General features: G+C 30.9%; 1 protein-coding gene across 1 annotated transcript; it reads right to left on the reverse strand.

Annotated features, from left to right (window-relative positions):
- Nucleotides 1-715: 715 nt before the first annotated feature.
- Nucleotides 716-20,805, reverse strand: Obp73a (Odorant-binding protein 73a). Its single transcript, XM_088230725.1, has 6 exons — nucleotides 20,434-20,805; nucleotides 14,049-14,142; nucleotides 6,841-6,941; nucleotides 6,300-6,335; nucleotides 2,473-2,623; nucleotides 716-986 (listed from the first exon to the last, which is right to left on the reverse strand). Exons 1-6 carry the CDS (start codon nucleotides 20,521-20,523, stop codon nucleotides 898-900), a joined length of 561 nt encoding a protein of 186 aa, XP_088086851.1. The 5' UTR covers nucleotides 20,524-20,805; the 3' UTR covers nucleotides 716-897.
- Nucleotides 20,806-24,764: the final 3,959 nt, after the last annotated feature.

Consider the following 24,764-nt stretch of genomic DNA (forward strand, 5'->3'; position numbering starts at 1 on the left):
AAACAGAGGTAAGGATAGAGAATTCAAAATTATATGAAAGTAAATTGAATCAAATTATTTTTATATGACAAAAAAAAAAATTGTTACTATTCTTAAAATAAAAATTATTTTATTTTATTTACTTTCATATAGTTTTTAATTCTCTATCCTTACCTCTGTTTTGTATAAATACATTGAACTCCTTATTAAAGATCCCAGTCTCGAAGATGTGGCGAAAGCGATGAAACCGGTCACTGGATATTCCAAATTTGTGGATTAAAGTATCACTCGTCTTTTATTTCTATAATAATTGGATATACATAACCGTTGATTGGATATTGTTAACGAAAAACGAATTTCATTCAGTTTTGTGAATTGGGAAATATTTGAGAAAGGAATAGGAACATGGAATGGATACCTACCTTTAATATGGTCTGAATGTTCTTCAATTTCTGGCACTGGATGACAAAATGAACTATAAAATGAGACAATGTTTTCCACGACGCGCGATGATTCCAACCACTTTTTATCCAATTTTATGTCAAGTCAAAAATGTTTGGTTTTTGTTCTAAATCCCAATCTTCTAATTTTGAATATCTTCTATCTTGATGTTAGGTAGGTACCATAAGGATGTGTCAAAGGAAGGATGGGAACGAAAGGTAATCGGCCAGGAATAGTATCGATAAATGCTGTTATTTACTTAACAGATATAGGTTCAATAATTTATAATTCATTAGGATACTTAATAACAATTTTATTTGTACAAAGGGTAACAATGTTGGAGGAAGCAGAATATTAGTAGGTTAATTCTTTTTTCCGGCTTTTGTTTTTTACATCCGGAAATCGGTTTCAGGGCCCTGCGGACGATCTCCGGGGTTTTGTGACCGTTCTGAGCCGGCTCCCGGTACCTGGTCTCGATTAGAGTCCAGAGTTGCCACAATAGTCTCCAATCCGATCAGAAATGCACTCGAATACGTCAAAAGACACATCGCAGTTTCGGCCGTTATCTATAAATAAATAAAATATTATTAGCGAATACATATTTATCTTTTTTATTTTTTATTTTTTATAGGTACTGCAGTGTAACAAGTCCTGTAAATTCCTAGATACATTAAATGTTATTATTTAATAACTCTTCATCTTTGTTGATGTAATTCATGGATTAACTTCATTTAATTAAATTGGGAGAAAGGGCGTTAATAACTTAAGTAAGTTAAGTAACAATGTATAGTTTAAAATATGTAATTGCTAGATGAAAGTTATTAAAGCTTTACATTAAAAGTACTCTACGGTCCATGTGGTGTAAATGGTAAGCCTTACGCACACAGTGTTCCTGGTTTACTTTCCGATGATATCACAAACAGGAAATATGATTTTCTCAGAGTAATATGAAAATTACAACACCTAAAATAATCATAGCACTGGTAATATGATTTTTTATTTCAATTTTTGTTTAGTTTTGTACTCAAATAATAAAAAAAATTAAAAACACCACTGAACTTCCTCATTAAAAGCTCTAATTTTTACCGCATCTAAGAAATAATTTTTATATCCAATTTCCCGTAGCACTGAACTTCCTCGTTGTTTTGGCCAAGGCATTATCAATCATTACCAAACTTCATAGAGATATATTATAATATAATATTGTACGTTGGCGTTGTATCAAATATCTATGTATATACTTATATCAATTAGAAATTTTTTAATCTAAAAAAATAAGAATCGGGTTGTGGTCCTGTGGCTAGTGTCTCCCTTCCACAACTCGATTCCATTTTCTAATATTGAGTTATTTACAACTCGTTGAAAATGGCCCTCAAAATTAAATATTTGGGTAAATCATAAAAACGCAAATATTTCTTTAACTTAAAAAAAAAATTTACTGAAAACTCAACAAAAAAATATCAGTCCATCTAAATCAAGATCATACATTTTTAAAATAAATTGTTTCTACTAGCAGGTTACATGCTAGTTAACGATTTAAACAAGTGATTAATGCGGTTTGCTGAACACTAATTATCCTATACAATGACAGTCATTAGAAGAGATGCCCTTCTTAGCTACTTTTTAAATGAAAAACTTTAATAGTGATTCCTGAAAGACAACACAACGTTTTCTATAACACATTTTTTGAAAATACGAAATATTATGTTAGACATAAGTGTTGTGCAACAGAAATCTGTCAGGGGGGTCACAAGTCTGACTACTTCAGTTTTATTAGCGAATTTACCATGGTTGGACTGCAAGAATAAAGAGGTCTCCCATTTATCCGACTCCCGTCTGAAATCTACGGATCCTGCATTTCATGAGACAATCGAAAGAAGGAACCTTAACATCCCGAAAAACTTATCTTGCACTGCAGTAGGTATCCGGAAATCCATCGATACGCGTTGTCATGATATACTGTCACAATATATCTTGACATTTGCCACATAAAATGCATCATATATCTCTCTTACAATAAAAAAGATAAATTTAAAACGCGACTGTTCTTACCGATGGGTAAGGATCTGGAGAAGCGTGCGTGTGACTGCATCAGACACTCCCGACTGGCTTCCACCACCGCCATGAAGTATCCCTTCTCGTTTACTCCGTCGGAGTAAAGCATTACAAGTCCCTCTAGAGTCGGGAACCCAAAACTGTCAACCTGAAAACACAAGACCGAAATTATAGAATGCTGCCGGACTTGTTGGCCTTATTTCGTCACGCGTTGATATCGGCGTCGGCGTCGGCGTCGTTGGAGGAAATGTCTTGACAATAACGATATCGTAATGCGAGGTGAAGTCGATCAATAAATCTTTTTTTTTTTATTTACTCTGTTATATGATTTTTTTATTTTTCTTAAACATTCTTCATCTTTCGAATTTGTTGCTATTTTGCTGTTATCACTGAAACTATGAATATTGAAGTGTGATCGACTTTACCACACCCATTTAGACTGTAACGGTTTAGTAGGGTGTAAAAATAAAAGGTATTTAGTTTAAAATGTTCAAAGTTATTTAATTTTGGAAAGATCATTAAAAAATACACATTGGTCTCTCCTGACAGGTCCAAATGATATTTCATTAATTTCTGACATCTGAATGAATAAAACAGACGTATTTGACGCTTTATTCTTTCAGAAGAACGGTATTTTATATTGTTGTTTAATTTTTTTAAATTTGTTTTATTTTATTATTATTTAATTTTACAATACGCCTAAGGGGCATTTACAAAAATTATACAGGTGAGTACAAACATTGTAAGTAATAATTTTAAAAATAAACAGCACTTTCTTTTTGTATACATGTAGAAACAAAAAAACATACTGCAATGCAAAATAAAAGGTGAAAAATGGTATTAACAAATTAATGTTAAAACAAATAATAAAAATTAGTTTACAGTTAGTATATATGAGATATTAATATAATATATGGTACACAAAAGTATTTGATAAATTAATTTCAGAAAGAGATAAAATAATAATAATACACATCAAAAACAGAGAAAAAATTGCATGAAAAAGAAAGTTTTATTACGACTTTCATAATAAGTTTTAAACGATGCATTTAAGAACGTTTTAAAATTAATAATGTTTGTATTAAAAATGTCTACATCACAAGGAAATTTGTTGGCTAAGGAATGTAAACGCGGAATCGGAGAGTTTCGTGCATAGTTAGTACCTACGTATGTAGTTGCAAACAACTCCGTACTTCAAATGACTCGATTCAAATCGGCTGACAAATATTATATAAATGTAGAATTTAAAACACGGAATGAAATCAAATAAGTTTAACTTGTTGTAAAGATCGTTACGTGTAATTACACACATATAGTAAATCTTCAAACATGAATTATGTTTTGGGTAAAGGTTAATAAGAAGTATTGAACCACAATCATATTTTAGTGCAGTATGGTTACGAATCACGACCGACCGCAGGAGAAGTGTTAGCATCACTCAACTTGGTTACCATAATACCATTTACCTATGGGACGACCTCGAGTTCCACCTACTTTGAAATTTCTTTATTTATCCATGCTTCGTTGCTTCGGTGATTTATTCATATCAATGAGTTACATCTTTAATTATTTTCTAATTTAAAATTGAATATTAAATTTATTATGTAAGTTTATGTATTAAGAAACTTTGAAAAACTTAAATGTAGACACTTATCTATTGATTCTTTAAATGTGTACCAAAATTTTGTTGTTACGAAAATTTCAAACCCTCATTTACTTCATTTATACGTATTTCAAATTATGTAGGTATGTTTTTGTAGGATTCAATAAAATCACGATCACGATCATTTCTAGCGTCTTAACAAAAATAATATTTCTTAAATCTAAAACTCGAGACGATTTTTTTATAACCAATATTGTAGTTCGTTAATTGATAGTAAAAAATAACTATATAACTAGGCATAAAAATGCATTATTTTTCTTTCATGTTGTGGTCTCTTTGAGCCTCCTCTTAGCATAGGTCAAAAAAAGAAAAACGACGAAGACGTAAGACAATTTTTTGAAATTCCGGTCAAAGCGCATTGCATAGAGAACTTTCGCGTTCACTTTCCAACCAAATCACCAATATAGCAAACATCAGACAACCAGTTTACCATGCAAGGTCCAGTGAAAGGATTTCCAGAATTACTCTAGAATTCTACAGACGCAGACCAGTCGCCAGCGACCAACGGAACCGGTAACCACAAGAGTTGTACAAAAACTACATGCCAACAAAATATCAATTAGAAATAGAACTAAAATTATTCTTGTCATTGACTTATTCAATTCCAATCCCACCTTATTTGAACGACAGCAACGCCGATATCTCCAATAACATTTTTTTAATCTACCATAGATAGTCATAAATATGTCTCACGTGAAGAAATAATTACAATATAATAATTATTGAAAATATTTGAATCAGTTATTGTATACACTAAAAGAAAAAAACTTGCTACAATGTATGTAGGTATGAATATAATATATATATATATATATATATTAGTACAATTAATAATATTTTATCACAACATATATTTTTTTATTATATTTTTTCATTATTTAGGGGATAAACCATAAAATATAATAACATAAATGGATAATATATATTTTTTAATAAATTGCTTTATAACTGTATTTATACTAGACTCTAAGTATCACAACAATTAGGGACCGAACGAAACAAGATTTTCAGCCAAAACCAATCATATTTAAATATGTTTTTAGTCACTTCAAAACGCCAAAAATTAGGCGTTTTTATTGTTAAACCTTATGGGCTCATTAATATGTGTTAAAGAAAATACACACTGAAATAAGAGGTTTACATTTAATGAGAAAATTTGTATATTTTTAGCGCTTTTTGGTTCGTTGTTATTTTCGACTTATAATTTATATGTAACAGATCTTCAACGCCAGCCTTAAGCCGAAACAAACTAAAGGTCACAGGTCACGCGGCCGGGTCACGAGTCACGAGCCATAAGATGCACCTGAGTACTAGCGAACATAATCCGACCGCTGATTTCGGCTGAGCCGATGTTTTGGCTAATTTTTAGCCGAATCCGAATTTTGTTTTACCGAAACTGTCCGAAACCGAAACTTCGGTCGATCACTAACAATAATACTTATAAATATAATACAAATAAATAATGTATATAAGTATAATATTTAAATATATGTGCGTGTATATGTGCGTGTATATATTACATACGTTTATTTTATTTATTATTTATTTTTCAAATATATTTAAACAATTATCTTAAAATCAAAGTCCTGCTGAAATGTAAGCATACAATTTCTTCGATTGTTTCATACTTAAACTACATTAATGATAATTTTATTTGAATAACATTTCATATTATACCATTTTTCATATTTTATATATAAACATATAATAACTATCATTAATAAATATTTAATTTATATTATACCTAAATAAAAAATATAGTCAATCTGTTTTAAGTAAGAATTTCAGTTTTCACACCTTCAGAAAAATATTTAAAAATAATTTTGTAAATTTTGGATTTTATTGTACTTGTTTATATTTTTAATACTGTATGTTATTTTTATTTTTTTTACAATCGCTTCCGACCCTGTTCTTAATTTATTTGAGAATAAAATGTTTACTTATTGTTTTTATATAAAACGTGTTAAGTTGTTATTACTATTCATACGTATATATATTTTTATGAAGGTCATAAAATTACAACATGTAAATGTATAAACTTAAGATTGTTGTCTTATGAGATCTTATCTTATTTGTAATTCTTTTTGATAACTTGTCAAATCATTTGAAATATATATATTTAAAGGTCTAGATAAAATTTGATGTGTGACAAAACACTTACCGCCTTAACTTTTCTGTATACACACTGCAGTAGACACTGAAAAATAAAAATTAAACATTTCAATTCAGCTTTTTGGCACTAGCCTAAATACAGGCAAGAGTACATATTTCGAGACATCGTTTCTTGTATTATTTTATCAAATTTATATAAAGCCTCACCGGAAAAATTGTATTCAGTTATCTGCGATAAGAGAAAGCAAAATAATGAATGACCCAGATAAAATAATGATCTTACTAAGTACTCGTAATTGGGACAAGATAAATTAAGATATTAATATATCTTAATAGATATTCAAAAGATAGAATAAACGGAAACTGTAGTTTGATTTTTAAAGAAACTAGATATATATCTCGTTGATAAAATATAATAATTATCTTACATCTTCATCTAGGTATAATATTATTATCTACATACAAGAATTAATTGGTTCAGTTCATAAGTACCCTTTCGAGGAGGATGTCTAATTATTGTTAATTAGATAAATATTGATTGATTGGATACCGATAACTAAGTATTTTCAATCGCTTGTTGGAATACTTACACCGGCAATTCGTTTTTCATCTCGAGTAAATGGAACTTGTCTTTTATTTCTGGTTCTTTGTTCTGGCATCATTTGCTCCTGGTGAATAACATCAAGAGCCTCTGAAATCAATGAATGATGTATCATTTTTAATGCTTACGTTAAAATTTGAATCGAGTTGTGGTCCCGTGGCTCGTGTCTCGGACTTATGGCTCAAAGGTTCGTGGTTCGGATCCCACTCTACCCCAATTCGATTCCCATTTTCTAATAGTGAGTTATTTACAACTCGTTAAAAATGACTCTCAAAATTGAATATTTGGGAAAATCATAAGAACGCAATTATTTATTTTTTAATAAAAATAAATATATTAGGCGTAGGTGGTATTTTGGAAGGAGCAAAGAATTATTATTTATGTTTACATATATTTATTAACATACACGGCAAGCAGTATCTTTTACCTTACAAAAATACATATTCAATAAAATATACATGTTACACTTCAATATAATGTGAAAAAAGTACTATCATCATCACCATCATTTCCTTTCCGTACCTAATGGTGCATAGGGTACTGCATTGGTTTACCAATCGCAGCGTATCTTGATCGTTTTTTTTTTGTTTTATGAAGGTAAGATGATGTCTCACGCTTCAGGTGCCAGTCCAGGGACTATGAGATATTCTAGTGTGAAAACACCTTTTTAAATAAATATCAATCATGTCGGGAATCGAACCCGAGGCCTCTTGCATGGTAGACAAATGCACTGACCACTACACCACTAGGCCTACATAAAAATATTTTATTACATAAATACTATAACGCAGCAGTTTTATATAAATAACATGCTTTAGGTATAGACTTGAAAAAATATAAAAATTAAAACAATGTGTGCATATAATTTTTAATTTTTGAAAAAAAGACAATTTTTTTAATTGTAAGAGGTGCAAAATATAAGTATGTTAATAAGAAAAAAATAAAAAAACAGTAAAAATAATAACAATCAAAATAATAAAAAAAAACAAAGCATACACGTAAATATGGTACACAATAGTACCCATACAAAAGTAAATATAGAAAGCACTATAATCTAAGAAGCAATAAATTAATCCATTCCAAAAACAATCATCGTGATTGGTTCATCATACAAACGTGACAAAGAAAAGGTGCAAAAGAAACGTAATTAAACTTATTTGCAAAAAATGTGTTCTTTACTTTTTTGTTAAGCCAGTAACGGTATTCAATAATTCATAATCGGGGTTTACACAAGACATTTTAATACATAATAGGTAGGTTTATAACATAAACTAAGCCTACATTTTTTTACTAGATGTTCAGAAGAGGTAACATTTTTTTGACAAAAACGTAAAATACAATAGTTTTTCGTTCCGATAACGCGCTGAATAAACAGTCAGTAGAGTACAATGAAAGCGCCCACCCTTTTCGATAAACTGTTTATAAACCCCAGTGTCTTTATTATTTTTGTTTAGAATTCATTTTGCAGTTAAACATTTTAACTAATGTTGGTAAATATTAGTATATAACCACTAACTAGTGTCTTTCTTCAGTTTCACATATTTACTCTCAATAGTATTTATTAAACTTTAGCGTAAACGTAATATTCGTATTTCTTCACAATCAAGCTTAAAAAGCTTCCTTTGTACTCCTCACTGCAGTATTATCAATTTGTGATCAAACGATGTATGCAAGAAAAGCGATTTGCTTATGAATGTTGATAAATCGAAAGTGATGGTTTTTGAAAGGGATGAAAATATAACTAAATGTGAAATCAGCGTGAACGGAGATATTCTGAATCAGGTAGAAGAATTTGTGTACCTGGGAAGTATGTTTACTAGGGACGGAAAGGCCGAGAAAGATATTGAAAGGAGGGTGAGTGCCGGGAACAGGGTGAACGGTGCACTAAAATCTAAAATCGTTTACAACGGAGTTCTAGTGCCAACTCTAATGTATGGGAGCGAAGTATGGAATTGGAATAATAATGATGAAAGTAGGTTGAATGCTGTCAAAATACGATCCCTCAGGTGAATGTGTGGTAAAACGATGTATGATAGGTACACAAATGTCGAGATCCATGAAGTGTGTAAGGCTGAGACATGCATTATTGACAGAATCAAGAAAGGGGTGCTGCGTTGGTTTGGACATGTAGAGCAAATGGACAGCGAAAGAACAGCTAAAAGGATCTACGATGCAAATGTTGATGGATGCAGAAAACGAGGAAGACCGAGAAAGACATGGCACGATCAAGTCCATCCAGAAGTCCATCCAGAAGATGTATGAATGTAGAGGAAGCGAGGTCTGTATGCCAAGATAGAGTGTTATGGCGTTCTATCCTCTCTGCCTACCCCTACAGAAAACAAACACACGTGGTCCGTACATTTACGTTATTCTGGTTTCCTTGCATTACAGTGAAGGAACACGGTGTTATTTCCTAATTGACCGCGGCCATACTAGCCGGATCCGGCTTCGAAAGAAAGAAGAACTCAGTAATACGAACAAACTAAGCAACTGTATGAAACACCGATACATCTAGAAAACATTTTTTACAGATTTCGCTCAATACAACATGCACTCAAACAACGAAAGAAAAACTAAAAAATGAAATCAAAGCACATAAATACATAAAATTATCAAGACGATACTGGGTAAGTTCTAACACCGATCATAACATGACCCGATCGAACTCACGCGAAATTCCCATTCGTCATAACACCATTGATCCCTCACTGAACCGTACTTGTCCTAATATCAACAGTAGGTATAATATTTTGGAAAAATCCACTCGCCCTAACCTCCCAGACCTAACAGCGAACGAAGCGGGTTCCAAAGCACAATCAGTGCACGGTAATCTTCTTTCTTTCCTCGCGTTTTATTTTATATAAAAAAATATTTTTAAGTATTATACTGAGGAATGTATTCAGTATACAACCCCTTAAGAAAACTATTTTAATTGCTGCTCTGTGCAAAAAATGTGTTAGGAATCAATGTAACCGATAGGCCTAATTTTTCTTATAATAACTACCGAAATCATGCAAATTAGTTTATATCGTACGAATGTTAAATACGATATAATTTGAATGATTATTCGTATTTGTACCTGCATATTTAAAAAATCTGTTTTACGAAAATATCATATTAAACATTGTGAGTCTATCGTGAAACACATTATATATATATTTAATTATATTTTTCCATATATTTTTATAGTATACATAAGAGGTAAAACAGAGTATTAAAAAATAAAGGATAATTACATAGAAATGAAATACATATTAACAATAAAAATAGTTTTTAAAAAAATACGCTCTGATTTATTTATTTAATCTTAAACTAGCACATACCTACATACTTTTACGAATGTTACAATATTAACTTAAATTCAACTATCAGTTAACCATATATAAATTATTAATACACTATACAAAATATATTTCAAATTTTTAAAGAAACAACGCATTTTTACACGTGTTTTTAAACTTAAGATTTAATTATAATAATAATCACGGTTTTTGGACAAAAAATACAATTTCTTTATCTGCTAGATTTCTCTGGATTATATCTAGTCTGCCTAACTAGGTACAACCTTTTTTTAAGGCAGGCATTTTTTGTGAAAAATTAACAAAAGCATGACTATCTACTAGTTGATAGTTATTAGTTAATAATCTAATAGTTATATGGCAATAATATTTAATTCGACTATTTAATTAAACTTTTTTTAAATTGTAAATTTTCCGATTTTTCTCTACCTAAACCCAGTAACCAATTTTTACAAATTCATTTAATTGAATCCGGGTCATGGCTTTGCAATATTTGAGTAACGTATTGAATATTTTGGGGGCCAGAAACGTGAAATTTCTTTGCCCAAATTCAGAGTTTGTGGTAGACCCAGTGACCCATCCTCTAGTTTGAAGATTGGTAGCGTGGGACTGTTCCTTTTGGGATTTGATAGAACAATTTGCTTTCACAAACATTATTATTCTTAAGACATATAATATATTAGCTTTATATCTAAGATCCTGAATACTTTAAACAACTTGACTTTTAAAAAAATATTTTAATGATCGATTTTTGAACAGATTTTAATATAGATTTATTAGTGCCTCCCCATCCTATTATGCCACAAGTAATAATTAAATTACATAAAATATAATATTGGAGTTTAATTAGGGGTAAGATGTTACGTATCGATTTGAAGATATGGGAATTTTTTTAATTTTTCGTCCTATATATTCAATGTGTTCATCTATCTAAAATATTTATAAAAAAATATTCCTAAATAATTTGTATGGTTTATTGATTCAAGTATTTCAGAGCATCTTTTTAATTGAAGGTTTTGTTTAGGCTGTCCCGCTGTGGTTTTGATAAATGTCATGTATTTGGTTTTGTCAATAATTATTGTTAAGATATTGTTATCCAGTCACATTTTTATAATATTGACACCGTTTTGAGCCGCAAAATAAGTTTCATCCCATTTGTCACACGTAAAAATTAGAGCAGCGTCATCTGCAAATGCAATTATGTTAATTTTTTTTAGGTATGTCAGACATAGATCATTAACATATAAAATGAACAAAATTGGTCTCAAAATACTAGCTTGCCGTACACTAAAATCAATGTTTTTTTCTTCGCTAGTAATATTATCTATTTTAACTTGGTTCTACCACATAAATAGATTTTAAACCAATCTAGTAAATTACCTTGTAAACCTATATTTGACATATGTTTTATGATAATTTTATGTAATATCGTGTTGAAAGCCTTTGCCAAGTCTAAAATAAATTATAAACATTTCTTGCCGAAGTTTATATACTTAGAAATAAGATCTGTTATATCAGCGATGACGGTATCTGTACCTATTGTACGATTAATTTATATGTATTCTGAAATTCTTTTTTTTAAACTATCTTTTCTATGATATTAGAGATAGTGTTAAGTAATGATGTTGGTAAAAAATTGGCAACATCTATTATGTCTCCTGTTTTATGTATGGGAATTACAATAACTTTTTTTTAAAGAAGAAAATAATGTACCAGAACTAAAGCTTAGGTTAAAAATGTAAAAGAGAGACTGTGCTATAGTTCATTTTAAATGTTTAAGCAGAGCAAAACCATTACTATCAGGACCTGATGGATTCAATGTTTTTAGTAGATTAATAGTTTCAATGATTTCATTTAGGCAAGTAGTTATATTAAATAAGCTAAATGTAGTGTTTTATGGTTTTACATTTTCTGCCAACAATTATTAAGTTTCTTTTCTGTTTTGGAGAATATTTGTAGCCAATTTAGCGCCAATCGTAGAGAAATAGTCACTAGCATGGTTTGCAATTTCTTTACAATCTGTGAACGTTTTTTAAGAATCCCTATCTTTCATCTATTGCCAAAAACAAAATACTACTACAGCCATTTCTGTGGGACGTACAGCAATAGTATTTTATATTATTTTGCAGTAATCAGCATTTACAGGGTGCGTTTTATGTTCCAGGGCCGCGATAACAAACGCTATAATCATCAATACACGTCGAGACACTATAAAGCGAAATCAATATTTATGTACGAAAATGTTTAGATTTGTATGAAAATTTTAAGTATCCTCGTTGGAACCTGTAATTGAACACTTTTCAAATATTGTATGCGTATTTAATTTTTCATACAGAAAACTTAATTTTTTAAATGCTAACATCCCATTGTAATACGGGCCCAGGCCGGTGTTGTCTGGCCGCCATTTTGGTTTGGCTGTCATTTGCCGGCCCATATTCGACAGTTGTGGTCGTTGTGGAGAGTGGTCGATAACAATTTATAGAAGACCCATAGGCTTAAAACAAGTTAAATATTTAAAAATTATAATGAGATAGCAATATATGCACAAACATAAAAATAATGCAGATCGATCATTAGAATAAATGATCTAACGAAATTAATTTGTGTATGTTTTACTCGCACCTTATTACATTTAGTATTTATAATAAACTTTTGGGGTTTTGATGGTTTTTCTGTACTTAGATACCTAAAAAAATAAACAATGAAAATTGAAGAATTTATTTTCAGAGGTTGATACCGACATCGGTTATTAAAGAAATGGTGGAAGAGAACAATGAAAATAGGTATTTTATGATTACACTCACACGGCATATTATAATTCAGATGGGAATTACTTTCCATCAAATGAAATGGAAACCAATTTTCATTACACACCATCCAGTTACCAGTCAGATTAAAATGCCTATAAAATTAATTTCCGTAATAATGTACTATTATCAAAACACATGTTCTCGTAGTCTTCTGAATACATTAATAATGTGAATAGTGAAATAATAATAAAATTAACATACTTAATGCCAAGAAGATTATGCAAGCGAAACTTTAGTCAATATTCCGAAGGCTCAAAAAACAGATATTTTTCGCCATTAATACTATCAAAACAAATACATTGTATTAGAAACTCATTGGACAAATACACATTTTAGGGTATTAAAATTTAGCTCTCGAATATAAAAATGGCTGGCCTTGTGTATTATATTATAGAAAAGTAGTCCGGCAAACGAATTCATATGGAAATTTACCAAGGTTTAAGTTTCTTCATATGCCATCCGCCTTTGATGATATCCGAAGAAGCGGTAATAAATAGTACAATTTCGGACAAACTGATATGGTAGAAGAAACCTGATTATTTACCAACTTAAAACCAACAACAATCTTATACATTTTAATTCAGCTGAAATTCACGAGCAAAATGATGATAAATAAACACAATTCTATAAATAAACATTTAATTGGTACATACCAACATCAAGTAATAATTATAAAGCTAATATCGTCTTCTTTCTCATAACTCACAACTGGAAATTCTCTCGGGTAAAAATAAAATAGTATGTATGGTCGACATTTAAATAACACACTTTTTTTAGGAATAAGCCGCTAAGCCTCTATTTAGGGGCTTGTCAGCAAGTAGGAAAGAGGGGATATGGAAGAAGGAAATTAAATATACACTACAACACCCAGACCAATTGAGAAAAAAAAATGGATTTTTTTCTTGCAACAGGCGGGAATCGAACCCGCGACGCCTGTTTCACGGTTGGCCGTCGAACCAAATGCGCCACGGCGCCTTTCGTGTTTTTTTTGTTAGTGATCAGTGATCCTGTTTTGCTATTAAACGTTCTATATTTATGTTAAGTTTTAAAAGCATTGTATGAAATTTTACGCAAGAATAAAATATTACCTTTAAGAATTGAGAGTTTAATTTCTTCTTGACATTGTGTTATAACTCGTTCGATTTTCTGTGGAGCGGTGGGTGGATTTTGGCATCTTTTTTCCTGTAAGAAAAGTATTTTTTTAAATTATTATCAATTGATTTTATTAATTAAATAGTATTCCACCAGGCCTCTTACAATAAAGTTAAAAAATATCAAATGACTAAATTGCAATGTCATTTTATCATTCGTGGTTATAAACTACGTGTGTACTGATTTCTGTGTAAAAAGAATTAGAATGTAAGTACCTACAGATTAGATTTACGAAATATTTATAAAACATGGTAAAAAGTGTAAAACAACTAAAAATCGTGTGTCCTCATTTGAATGATTTTAACGATCAAATTTGGCCAACTTCGTTTACCTACAATACGAATACACAATAGACTTAGTAATATTTCGCTACCCGCTTATAGAGGTGCCCTTTTTCTTTATTACAAAGAACAAAAGGGTTCCGAAATTTTGGTTTGGTTTTTGGATTAACAACAAATGTGTAACGGACGGTTTCGGTTTGCGCTTGCAATTCTCGATCTGAGTACCGACGGCTCGTTGTATTGCTATAAACTGTTGCTAACTTTGTGATTGATAATTATATAATGATTTTTGTCCATATGGGCGACTCTATAAGTGGGTGGTGTATTATTACTCACAGCGTTTGGGCATACCGTGTCACTATGTGATTTGGAACGCAGACGCAGACGGCAGTAACTCGGACATTTGTATTTGTACAGACAATAATAATAATCGTTTGTCGGACACAATGGTTACTTTATAAATTCAATCATTTTGCATAATCTAAAGGCAGAGATCGTATATCGTCGGTTTTGGGTCGCTAAAATTTTTTGCAAATGGACAAAATCAAATTACCTGTCGAAATCTTCGAAGATGTCGTGAAAGCAATGAAACTGGTAAATTACAATGAACTTCCACCGAGAATGTTTGCTTACAAACTTGATTGTTTTACCTACAGATGTTTCATAAAACTTTTGTATATACATCACATATATTTTTCTAATTTTTCAGCGGTTTTTTCATAACCGAGGATCTTTACCGTCACCAAGTCCTTTGTTTCTTAACTCGATTAAATGGATTGCTACAATACTTAATTTATTAAAATCTGCTATTTGCATATCCAAAGAAATACACGAAAACCGTTTGGTAAAAAAGTCTACTTACTTCACTACATAGCGTAGACTTCATTAAAAGTTTAATTCCTTCTCTACAAACTGTAAATATTGACGAAAATTTTCTCCATAATTCGAACGAATTATAAAGTTAAAATATTTACAAATATAAGCATAAATCTGTTGGAAACAACCACCGGCTATACAAAATGACATTTTAATATTAACTTCAGCTTCCTGACCTTTACAATACTTTAAAGTCTTGTTTTCAGTCATTGATTTACATCAATATTATGTAGTTAATTAGAAAAAAAATGCCTATTGACAATATTGATAACACGATGAAAATTTATCAACGCACTTACATTTAGTACTACGAATTGACACGGATTTTTTTCAAAAGAAATCATGAAGTTAGCTACAGATTACAGCAATACAACGGGCATGCACCGTCCAACCATCTTCCAGTAACTATGGTACCTACAATCTACAAAAGTTACCCATCGGATATCTTTCTTATTGATATAATTTTAAGTTGCTGGAATTCCACCCGTACATGCGATTTGTAGCTGCAAGACGATTGGTAATTTTGCTTCAATATGTAAATATTATCAACCATAAAATAATTAAATTTTGTTAATGGGGTCTACCATGCGCTCAGTAACTGCAAGACTTGATATAATCTAACTCCTATTTGGAAAAATGAGTTTAAAAAAAAAAAAAAAATTGTTATCATATAAATACTAAACTTCATTGCCAAATTAAAACATTATGTAAATTGGGGCTAGATTACTAATCGTCAATGCGCTCTGTAGCTGCAAGACGTGATGTAATCTAGCTCCTATCAGTTACAATTGGAATATATCATAATTGGAAACGAGGATCTAGATTCTCAATCGTCCATGCTCTCTGTAGCTCTAAAACGTGCTGGCATATTTATTTATTTTACAGCGCCCTTGAAGTGATTTTCACAAAAATTGCTCTACGTAAATTATCCAACTATAATAAAAACGGGCCGTAGATACTTTGGCTGATAATTGCAAGCGTAAACCGAAACCGTCCATTACACGTTTGCTGTTAAACTAAAAACCAAACCAAAAATTTGGAACACTATTGTTCTATGCAATAGAGCTTAAGGGCTTTTTTAGAATACTCCGAGGTTTTACTTATACATATAAGCTATAAATTAACTATAAAGTAAACTTAAAACAGCTAAATACATATCGGTATCAGTCTTTAATTTTAAAGTAACAAACGTACCGGGGAGTGGGGAGGAGTATTTATTTTATAATATTATGATCAATTCATTCAATCGCACACGTTCCACCAATTGCAAACAGCAAGGCGCATTTGATATCATTGTAATTTACGTAGGTATGTAGTACGTAGGATATAAGTACCGCTTGTTTCAATTAGACCTTTCAGTTAGGTAATTCACAGTCGAAACGAGGTTTTTATTTTCTCCGGAGACTACCCAAATCTGCAATTTGTTTTCAAACAAATTGCTGTGAAAAATAAAACCTTGTTACGACTGAGAAATTACCTAACTAAAGAATCATAAGATAATTACTTTACTAAGGCCCGGTTGTTTGATCATTAGTAAAATTAAAGTTTTACTTTAGTTAAATTTACCAACGATTTAGGTTTTACTATCGTTCTACTATCGGTGCGTTGTTTCACCTGCTTTTTAAATGTAAACACTGGCTTTTTAATTCCATGGCTCGAAGATTGAATATTACACTTTATTCATTTTTTACACATGGTTAAACTGTGGAATGTGACTTTGCAAACGTTAAAAAAGCAAACAAATTAAACTGCGTAACAACATGGCATGGGTAAACGCAACAAAATAACATCAGTAAACAGAATCATAATTAAAATAAAACATTTGAAATTAAACCGAGTTACAATAACAATATTATAATATCTTATTTGAAAACTAAAATGGTAAGAAAAATTAAATAACAGCTAAAATACTGTCAATCCAACAAGTAAGCAAACGTCATGTGGGTAAATAATACTTTAATGTTTATTATATTCTTGTTTGTGCCATTATCTATAGTTTATAAAAATATTCAAAACATTATTTAAAACTTTGACCGATTTTTTTTAAAAAAGAAAACAAGATTTGTCTGCCACAAAATTGTCCCCCCAAAATTTGGTGGAATAATACGGCAAAATCATTTTCAAAATGTTTTCGTTTTCTTGACAATAAGTAAAAAAATTATCATTGAAAGAACCTTCCGATTTTTATTGATCATAATAAGCGTAACCTATTCCGTATTCGTAAATAAAAGCAATACCTTGAGAGACGTGAGCAAATAACGACACCCGATAAAAGTAAAAAAATGACACCATCTTGATTATTCTACCATAGTAGAACGTTTTACTCGCCAACATTGGCGGGTTAAATTTTTAACTAATTATTAAAGACTTTTACTATCCACCGTTAGTTTTTTTATTTTTTTTAAATATGTATTTGGACTTCTGTATTTAATAACCTTACGTGTCACGTACAAGGCTAAGGTACTCGGAAATAATCGTTTTTGTTTGTCTTGGAAATGGGATGTTCGATCACTGATGTTGGTTTATTACCTTTATGAGTCCAATCACCACTGTCGCAAAGTTCAAGAACAATGGCGCGTGATAACTACTTTTGACTACAGTGTGAATATCTGTTAAGGATCTATCATCTTTCTTGCATTCTGATTCAAGATTATGGCGTTGTAAACTAAAAAATGGGCACTAAAATAACAGATGTTCGATACTCTGTGAAGAAATATCATCGCATGGACAATAGTCCTCATTCCTTAATTTAAACCTATTTAGATAACTTCTCATAGCTCCATGAAAGTACTTTGGTGATGATGAAGGAAGTTTGCTGCATCATCCAGCGTTGGAAAAAACATTCTAGTGATTTTACCTGCAAAAGAAGCGCGGTAATGATCTTCCTAACGCTGCTGCGTATTTTGTTTTACACAGCGTTTAGCAAAGCCAAGGGGAAATTCTGAGAAGAATGGTGCCTTTCTTTTACAAGTTCTCTTGCTCGTTCATCCGCTCTCTCATTTCCCACGATACCAGCATGTCCTTTTATCCAGCATATTTTAATGATCATCCCTCTTATTTTTAGATGCTTAATTTTACTCTGAATATCTACAATTAATGGATTTACCGACCGAGTATCAGTTATAGCTTGAACGCCCAAACGACCACCGTTAGTTACTATATATGAAACAACCCATTTTGTCCATTTTTACTATTACTAACGATCAAACAACCGGGCCTCAAAGGTCTAATTCAAACCAATAGTACTTACATCCCACGTTATATACCTACGTAAATTACGATGGTGTCAAATGCGCCTTGTTGTTAGCAATTGGTGGAACGTGTGCGACTGACTGAATGGATAATACAAAATAAAAACTCCACTCTCCCGGTACATTCGTTGCTTTAAAATAAAGACTATACATTCATCATACCAATACGTAATTCACAAAATGAAACATATAGCATCCAAATTTATTGAAAACTCGTTGAATTAAAATACCCTGTTTTGGTATAGTTGATAATTTGAATGTTTAGGCTGTGTTTTCTTTTTTTATACATAATACATGCAGGTAAATGTGACAAATTGATTTTATTTGTAATATTAGTTATTTCAATACAAAAGTAAATTTTAAAACATTTTGAAATTGTGTAAATAGTTATTTAATTAAAGTGAATAATAATCAGTACATGCATTTGATCATAACGAACTTAGTAATTACCAATGAAAAGACAATTAAATCTATGGGTATCTTGTCCAAAATAACCAGTTAAAAATTAAGGGTTCGGTTTTTAATGTTGAGTTTTTAAATGTTTAAAATGTAGGCACACAAAAGTTTTATCTATAATGAGTTCTAGTACTTAACTAATAATAAGTTCTAGTTCTTAAAATAGAGACTATTGATTGCTGAAATGATTCACTTTTTAAAATTAAGTTACGCATCCAAATCCTTATTATACATTAGTTCGTATTCTGACACATCAAGGTGTGTTTACATACAACATTGTTAGATTCAATGACAAGCAAAATAATAATCGTTGTAGCCGTTTTTTTAAAACTATTTGAGTGTATACTATTTTTTTTAAATTACCATAAAAAATATTTTCTAAAACGGAAATTTTTTACTATGGAAACGAAGATTAAAAGTATTCATTTATGTTTGTTGATCAAGAATATACAAGTAAAACTAATTTACCAGTTATCCTTAAACAATATTTCTTAGTAGAAACTTATGTATTTTCATCGGGGTAATATTTATCGACTATCATAACATTTTAACCTAGTAAGTACCTAATACCTCACGATAAGGCTCAAACGCTTGACAGAATAAAAATGAATGTATTGTAGTCAACCTTGCTCATTTCTCGGTTCATTTATTTAGTATAGTAAATACCTGACTACGTTAGTATACTAAATAACGATTAGTCAGTTGTCCTTCAACGTTTTAGAAACAACGGATAAGTCATTTGTGACAAATATTTAATTAGTGACACTTAAAACATATTCCGCATATAAGATGGCATATGTTAAGGTACGAATAATGTACATAGATACAAGGCACCTACGTAAAACTGTTCATTATGCAAATTATTAACATTCAATTTTGATGAAATATATATCACTAATGTTCCTTTCCGGCAGAAACACTTTGCGTCGTATAATATTATATATTATAACTTCTTTTAACCCTCCCACACGCTCGACTGATTCATCACTCGCTTGTTGTGTTACCATTTTTAGTATGCGACCTTTGCAAGTAAAATCAAAGGAATATATTATTTTGCTCTTTATATTTATGCCAAAAAATCTGTGTGTGGGTATAAAAGAACACTTTTAACATTAGAACGTTGTTAAATATAATGGTATACATTATATATTTTTATTTAATCCATCAATTCATCCTAAGAAGGGTGATTTATTTAATCTATTTAAACGACTGGTTTTTTTGTTAGAATATATGAAATTTCGAGTGACAATAAGCCCACGATTTAACAGTGCATATACCTTTGATTTATTATTCTGTAAGAAGATATCACAATGTATATTGTGATTGAGAGAGATTATGATTAAGGGAGGTCTATTGTTATAATTATCATTATTCAACTAATCCAAATTTGTGATATAAAAAAGGTTGTTTTTTATTAAAAATAATGTTTCTATTAATGAAGGAATTATACGACATACCCCTTCGGAAACAACTTCACTGGATGTCGCCGAAATTCCTAATAGTACACAAAAGAGCACACAAAACAACGCACTATTTCTTCCCACCATTTTCACAATTGATCCACAAAGTTTAAAGGAAAATGACCAGATGCGCTTCCCGCGCGAACCGTTTCAAATTAGCAATGCGCGCGGAAAATGCCCAACTTATATCAGCGCTTATTGAGTAAGTGATCTGTCAACGGGCAACGGGCAACGGGCAACGCCGACGGTAACGAGGCGCGAGGTTCGAGTTCGCGCGTCACCGAGTGCCGGTCTAGCGCTAGTGGTCCGGTGTCTGGCAGTCTGCAGTACGTCTTACGGAGTGCCCGCGAGGAATGATAAAACATTATTGAGAAAGGCCCCGCCGCGCACCATGAGAGAAGTCGCTCGCGAAAAATAAAAGTGGGCGACACGAAAACTAATGTGTAATTCAGTGTGTGCGGCGCGGCTACGCGCTCTGATTGCGCCCAGGATGCAACAATTCGCTCTCATGAAGGGTTCTCGGCCTTAGGTCCTGGGTCCAACTATATAGCCCAGTGGGATACAAATGTATGTACATATACGTAGAAATTTAGAGTTATTATTATCTATCTACATACATTAAGTTCATATTAGTCGAATCTTTTGTCCGAAAATTATTATTTGCTTACTTATTCGGTTGCGATTTGAGATGGGTTGTGGTCCGTGGGTAGTGTCGTGGACTCCAAATCGGGAGACCCGAGGTGCGAATCCCACTCTTCCACAATGCGGTTCTCATTTTCCAACACAGTTTTAGAACACTTAAAGAAAATGTTTCCTAAATAAAAATTTATGAGTAAAAAATCATAAGAACCCAAATATTTATTTTTGAAAAATAAAAATAAATTCCTTTCTCGGAACCATTATTTACAGTCAGTGAATACTAGGACGATGCGACATGTTGTAATACTTACTTGTAACACACGACATAATCGTTGCACTATTTGCTAACACACAATCACAAGAAATAATCGCAATTTCAATAGATTTTATACAACAAAAGATTTCACCATAAAAACAAACTCATTTTACTCGAAGCATTTAAAAAAACAAAAAATAATGCCCTTTTATTCTTTTTTATTTGAAAAAGTAGAATAAACCTTCTTTTTTATTATTATTATATTATGTTTTCCCTTTTTACCTAATGAAGCACGCATCTTGCACTGAAATGCACGCATTTCAGCATGTATGACAATCTAACTGCATTCACTCACCTCCTGTGAACTCTTCTAAACTCGGATTGAGGTCACTCCTTTACATTGCTTCTACTCAATATATAATATAACCTTCTGCCTATTCATTCGTAGTTAACTTTAGTCCAGTCTATAAATAAATAATAATCATGTCCCACTGAAAAATCATTTTGGATCTTGGTATGCCTCAACGACTTGTCTATATCCAACTATTTCGTTACTAGACAAATTTTATTATATAAAATAATATATAGGCTTAATCGTGGTTTTACTCGTAATGTAATCAACCGTACAAGAAATTAGTAATCGGGTAGGTACATTCCTAACTACATAATTTCATGTGACGTAATATTAGCAAGCAACACTAGCCACTCTGTACCTACTATCGAAGTGAAAGTTTTGTCCATAGGTACTGGTTACAGAAGTGCAACGTTATATTATTGCAAATATTATTGTCGATAACTAATGATAATTTTATTTATTGATTGATTTGGTGTTTATTTTGTAGAACTCCATATTTAAACTTATAATATTAGAAATCAAACACTGATTTGAGTCTACTGAACACTTTATTTTATTTTTACAAATATAAACATATAAAAATAAAAACTTCGTGACAATTGTTTCATCTTGTTAGGGCATTTTCAAACGAATGTGAAGATTATATGGATTGAATGTCCTTAAATAGTTATATAATTCAAGGTATTTAAGTAGAAAATAAAAATAATCGTATGAACTATAGCATGTACATTAATCATAATTGAGGGAAAAACCAATGGTCAAGGGCGAGGCTAAGTGTTTAATAGGTAATGGGGAATTTAGGTATTTATATTTGAATTTCGGGAAAAATAAAACAAAGTAAGTATTTATTGACATACAAGTATGTATTGTGAGATAATCAATGAAGCTTTATAGTTTTTTAAATTTAGGTAATTGCTGTCGAAAAAATATCAATAATATTATAATAGGTTGGTGTTCATTTTAATTTTAAAACATGATTGAAATATTATGAGGAAATTTATATAAACATAAATGTATTATTATACAATATTTCTTTTTTTAAGAATTTCTTATCAAAATATATAAATGCAATTGTAACATGATTCATCTATTAATTACGCGTCATATAAGCGTGTACAAAGAGGAACAAAGTGAAGAACAACAGTATATTTAAATATGTTTAATAGTGGTGAAGATATTAGGTTGGTTTGTTCATTTATTATTATAAAATTAGGATTATTTAGATATTTATTAATTTCCAATTGTTCAAGTATATTAGGTTTACGCCCTTTGCTTTCAACGTGTAATGGAATTGTTTTATTTGAGATATGAATTTTATGATTATTTTCAATTAAGTGATTGGCAAATGGAGAATCTTGTTTTTTATTTTTAAAGGATCTTATGTGTTCTGAATATCTAGTTAAGAAAGAGCGCCCAGTTTGCCCCACGTAAACTGCATTACAGTCGTTACATTAAAATATTATTGATATTTTTTCGACAGCAATTATCTAAATTTACAAAACTATAAAGCTTCATTAATTATCTCACAATACATACTTGCATGTCAATAAATACTTATTTTGTTATATTTTTCCCGAAATTCAAATATAAATACCTAAATTCCCCATTACCTATTAAACACTTAGCCTCGCCCTTAACCATTGTTGTTTCCCTCAATTATGATTAATGTAATGCCATAGTTCATAAGATATTTTTATTTTCTACTTAAGTACCTTGAATTATATAACTATATAAGGACATTCAATCCATATAATCTTCACATTCGTTTGAAAATGCCCTAACAAGGCGAAACAATTGTCACGAAGTTTTTATTTTTATATTTGTAAAAATAAAATAAAGTGTTCAGTAGACTCAAATCAGTGTTTGATTTCTAATATTATAAGATAATTTTATTACCTGCGATAAAAAGAAAATCGTGTAAGCCTTGCTCATCGTGAGCTTGCTCTATCCTCTTCTACGAGAAAGTTCGATAAAATTTTATCGAAGAACTTAATTTGGCTAGCACTTACATTCAAATTTGAATGATTATTTTGGTTTTTATTAATATGTTCGAAGTTTAACATGGTTGTTGCAGACACTAAAATATTCATTTTATTTATGATGGTAGATCTGGTATATATTTTTATATAAAGGAGTTATAGTGGGTGCAACTATTTATTGACCTCGCTCATAATGCACAAGGTTTATTTTTACTACTCAAATGGATTTTTTCCTAGGCTATCTACTTATTCTTATTAATGAAAACGGCTATCTACATATATATGAGATGTATATATGAATAGTGTAGGAAAGAGAGGGAATTTCAGCTGTGATCCTTAATAGCCACACTTTATTATTACTAATAAAGATCTGGAACTGCATTAAACGCTTTTAGTTTTATGTTTCTTAAGTATTCTTTGTAATTTTTAATTAGGTAGGTACTTAGAAATAATGCCTTTTTAATACAATATTGTTACCACGTTCGTTTATCTATAAATAAATGTGGGCCTGTACCTACAACCAACATTTAATGGGTTAGAATCAGTAGAAGAGATCCGCAATGAAACAGACAGTTTTATACAAACTTTAATGTCTATCTGATTTACATATTACATACAAACTACTGTAACTAGAACATAATATAAAAATAATTATTTTGACACAACAATGATCAAGGTGGAGTTGTTGCGGGTTGTCAGCTCGTACAGAGGGGAACATATGTAAATAAAACTGAAGCGTCGATTACCCCCCCTATTATTGCGAATTAAACCCAATTGAATTGGTGTGGTGGATGGTAAAACACCAGGAGTTAACAATATCACTTTTAATATATGTAAGTGATGTGAGAACACTTATGCAAGAAGGTATTGAAAGAGTTACACCAGACCATTGGAATAATTGCGTTAAACATATTATTGGTATTGAGCAAAATTTTTGGAATACCGATCACATTGTTAATGAACTCGAGGACCACAATGATAATTCATTGTCTTCCGATGCTTTAAGTGGGTCGTTTGAGGAAGATTAGTTTTTTTTAATAGCAATGATGATATTTTCAATTATATCAAATCGGTTAAGAAACTTTTGATAAATCTAATG

Source organism: Micrasema longulum, unplaced genomic scaffold (genome assembly GCF_059751315.1).
Source record: "Micrasema longulum isolate JH-2025_06_02 unplaced genomic scaffold, ASM5975131v1 h1tg000811l, whole genome shotgun sequence".
Lineage (NCBI taxonomy): Eukaryota > Metazoa > Arthropoda > Insecta > Trichoptera > Brachycentridae > Micrasema > Micrasema longulum.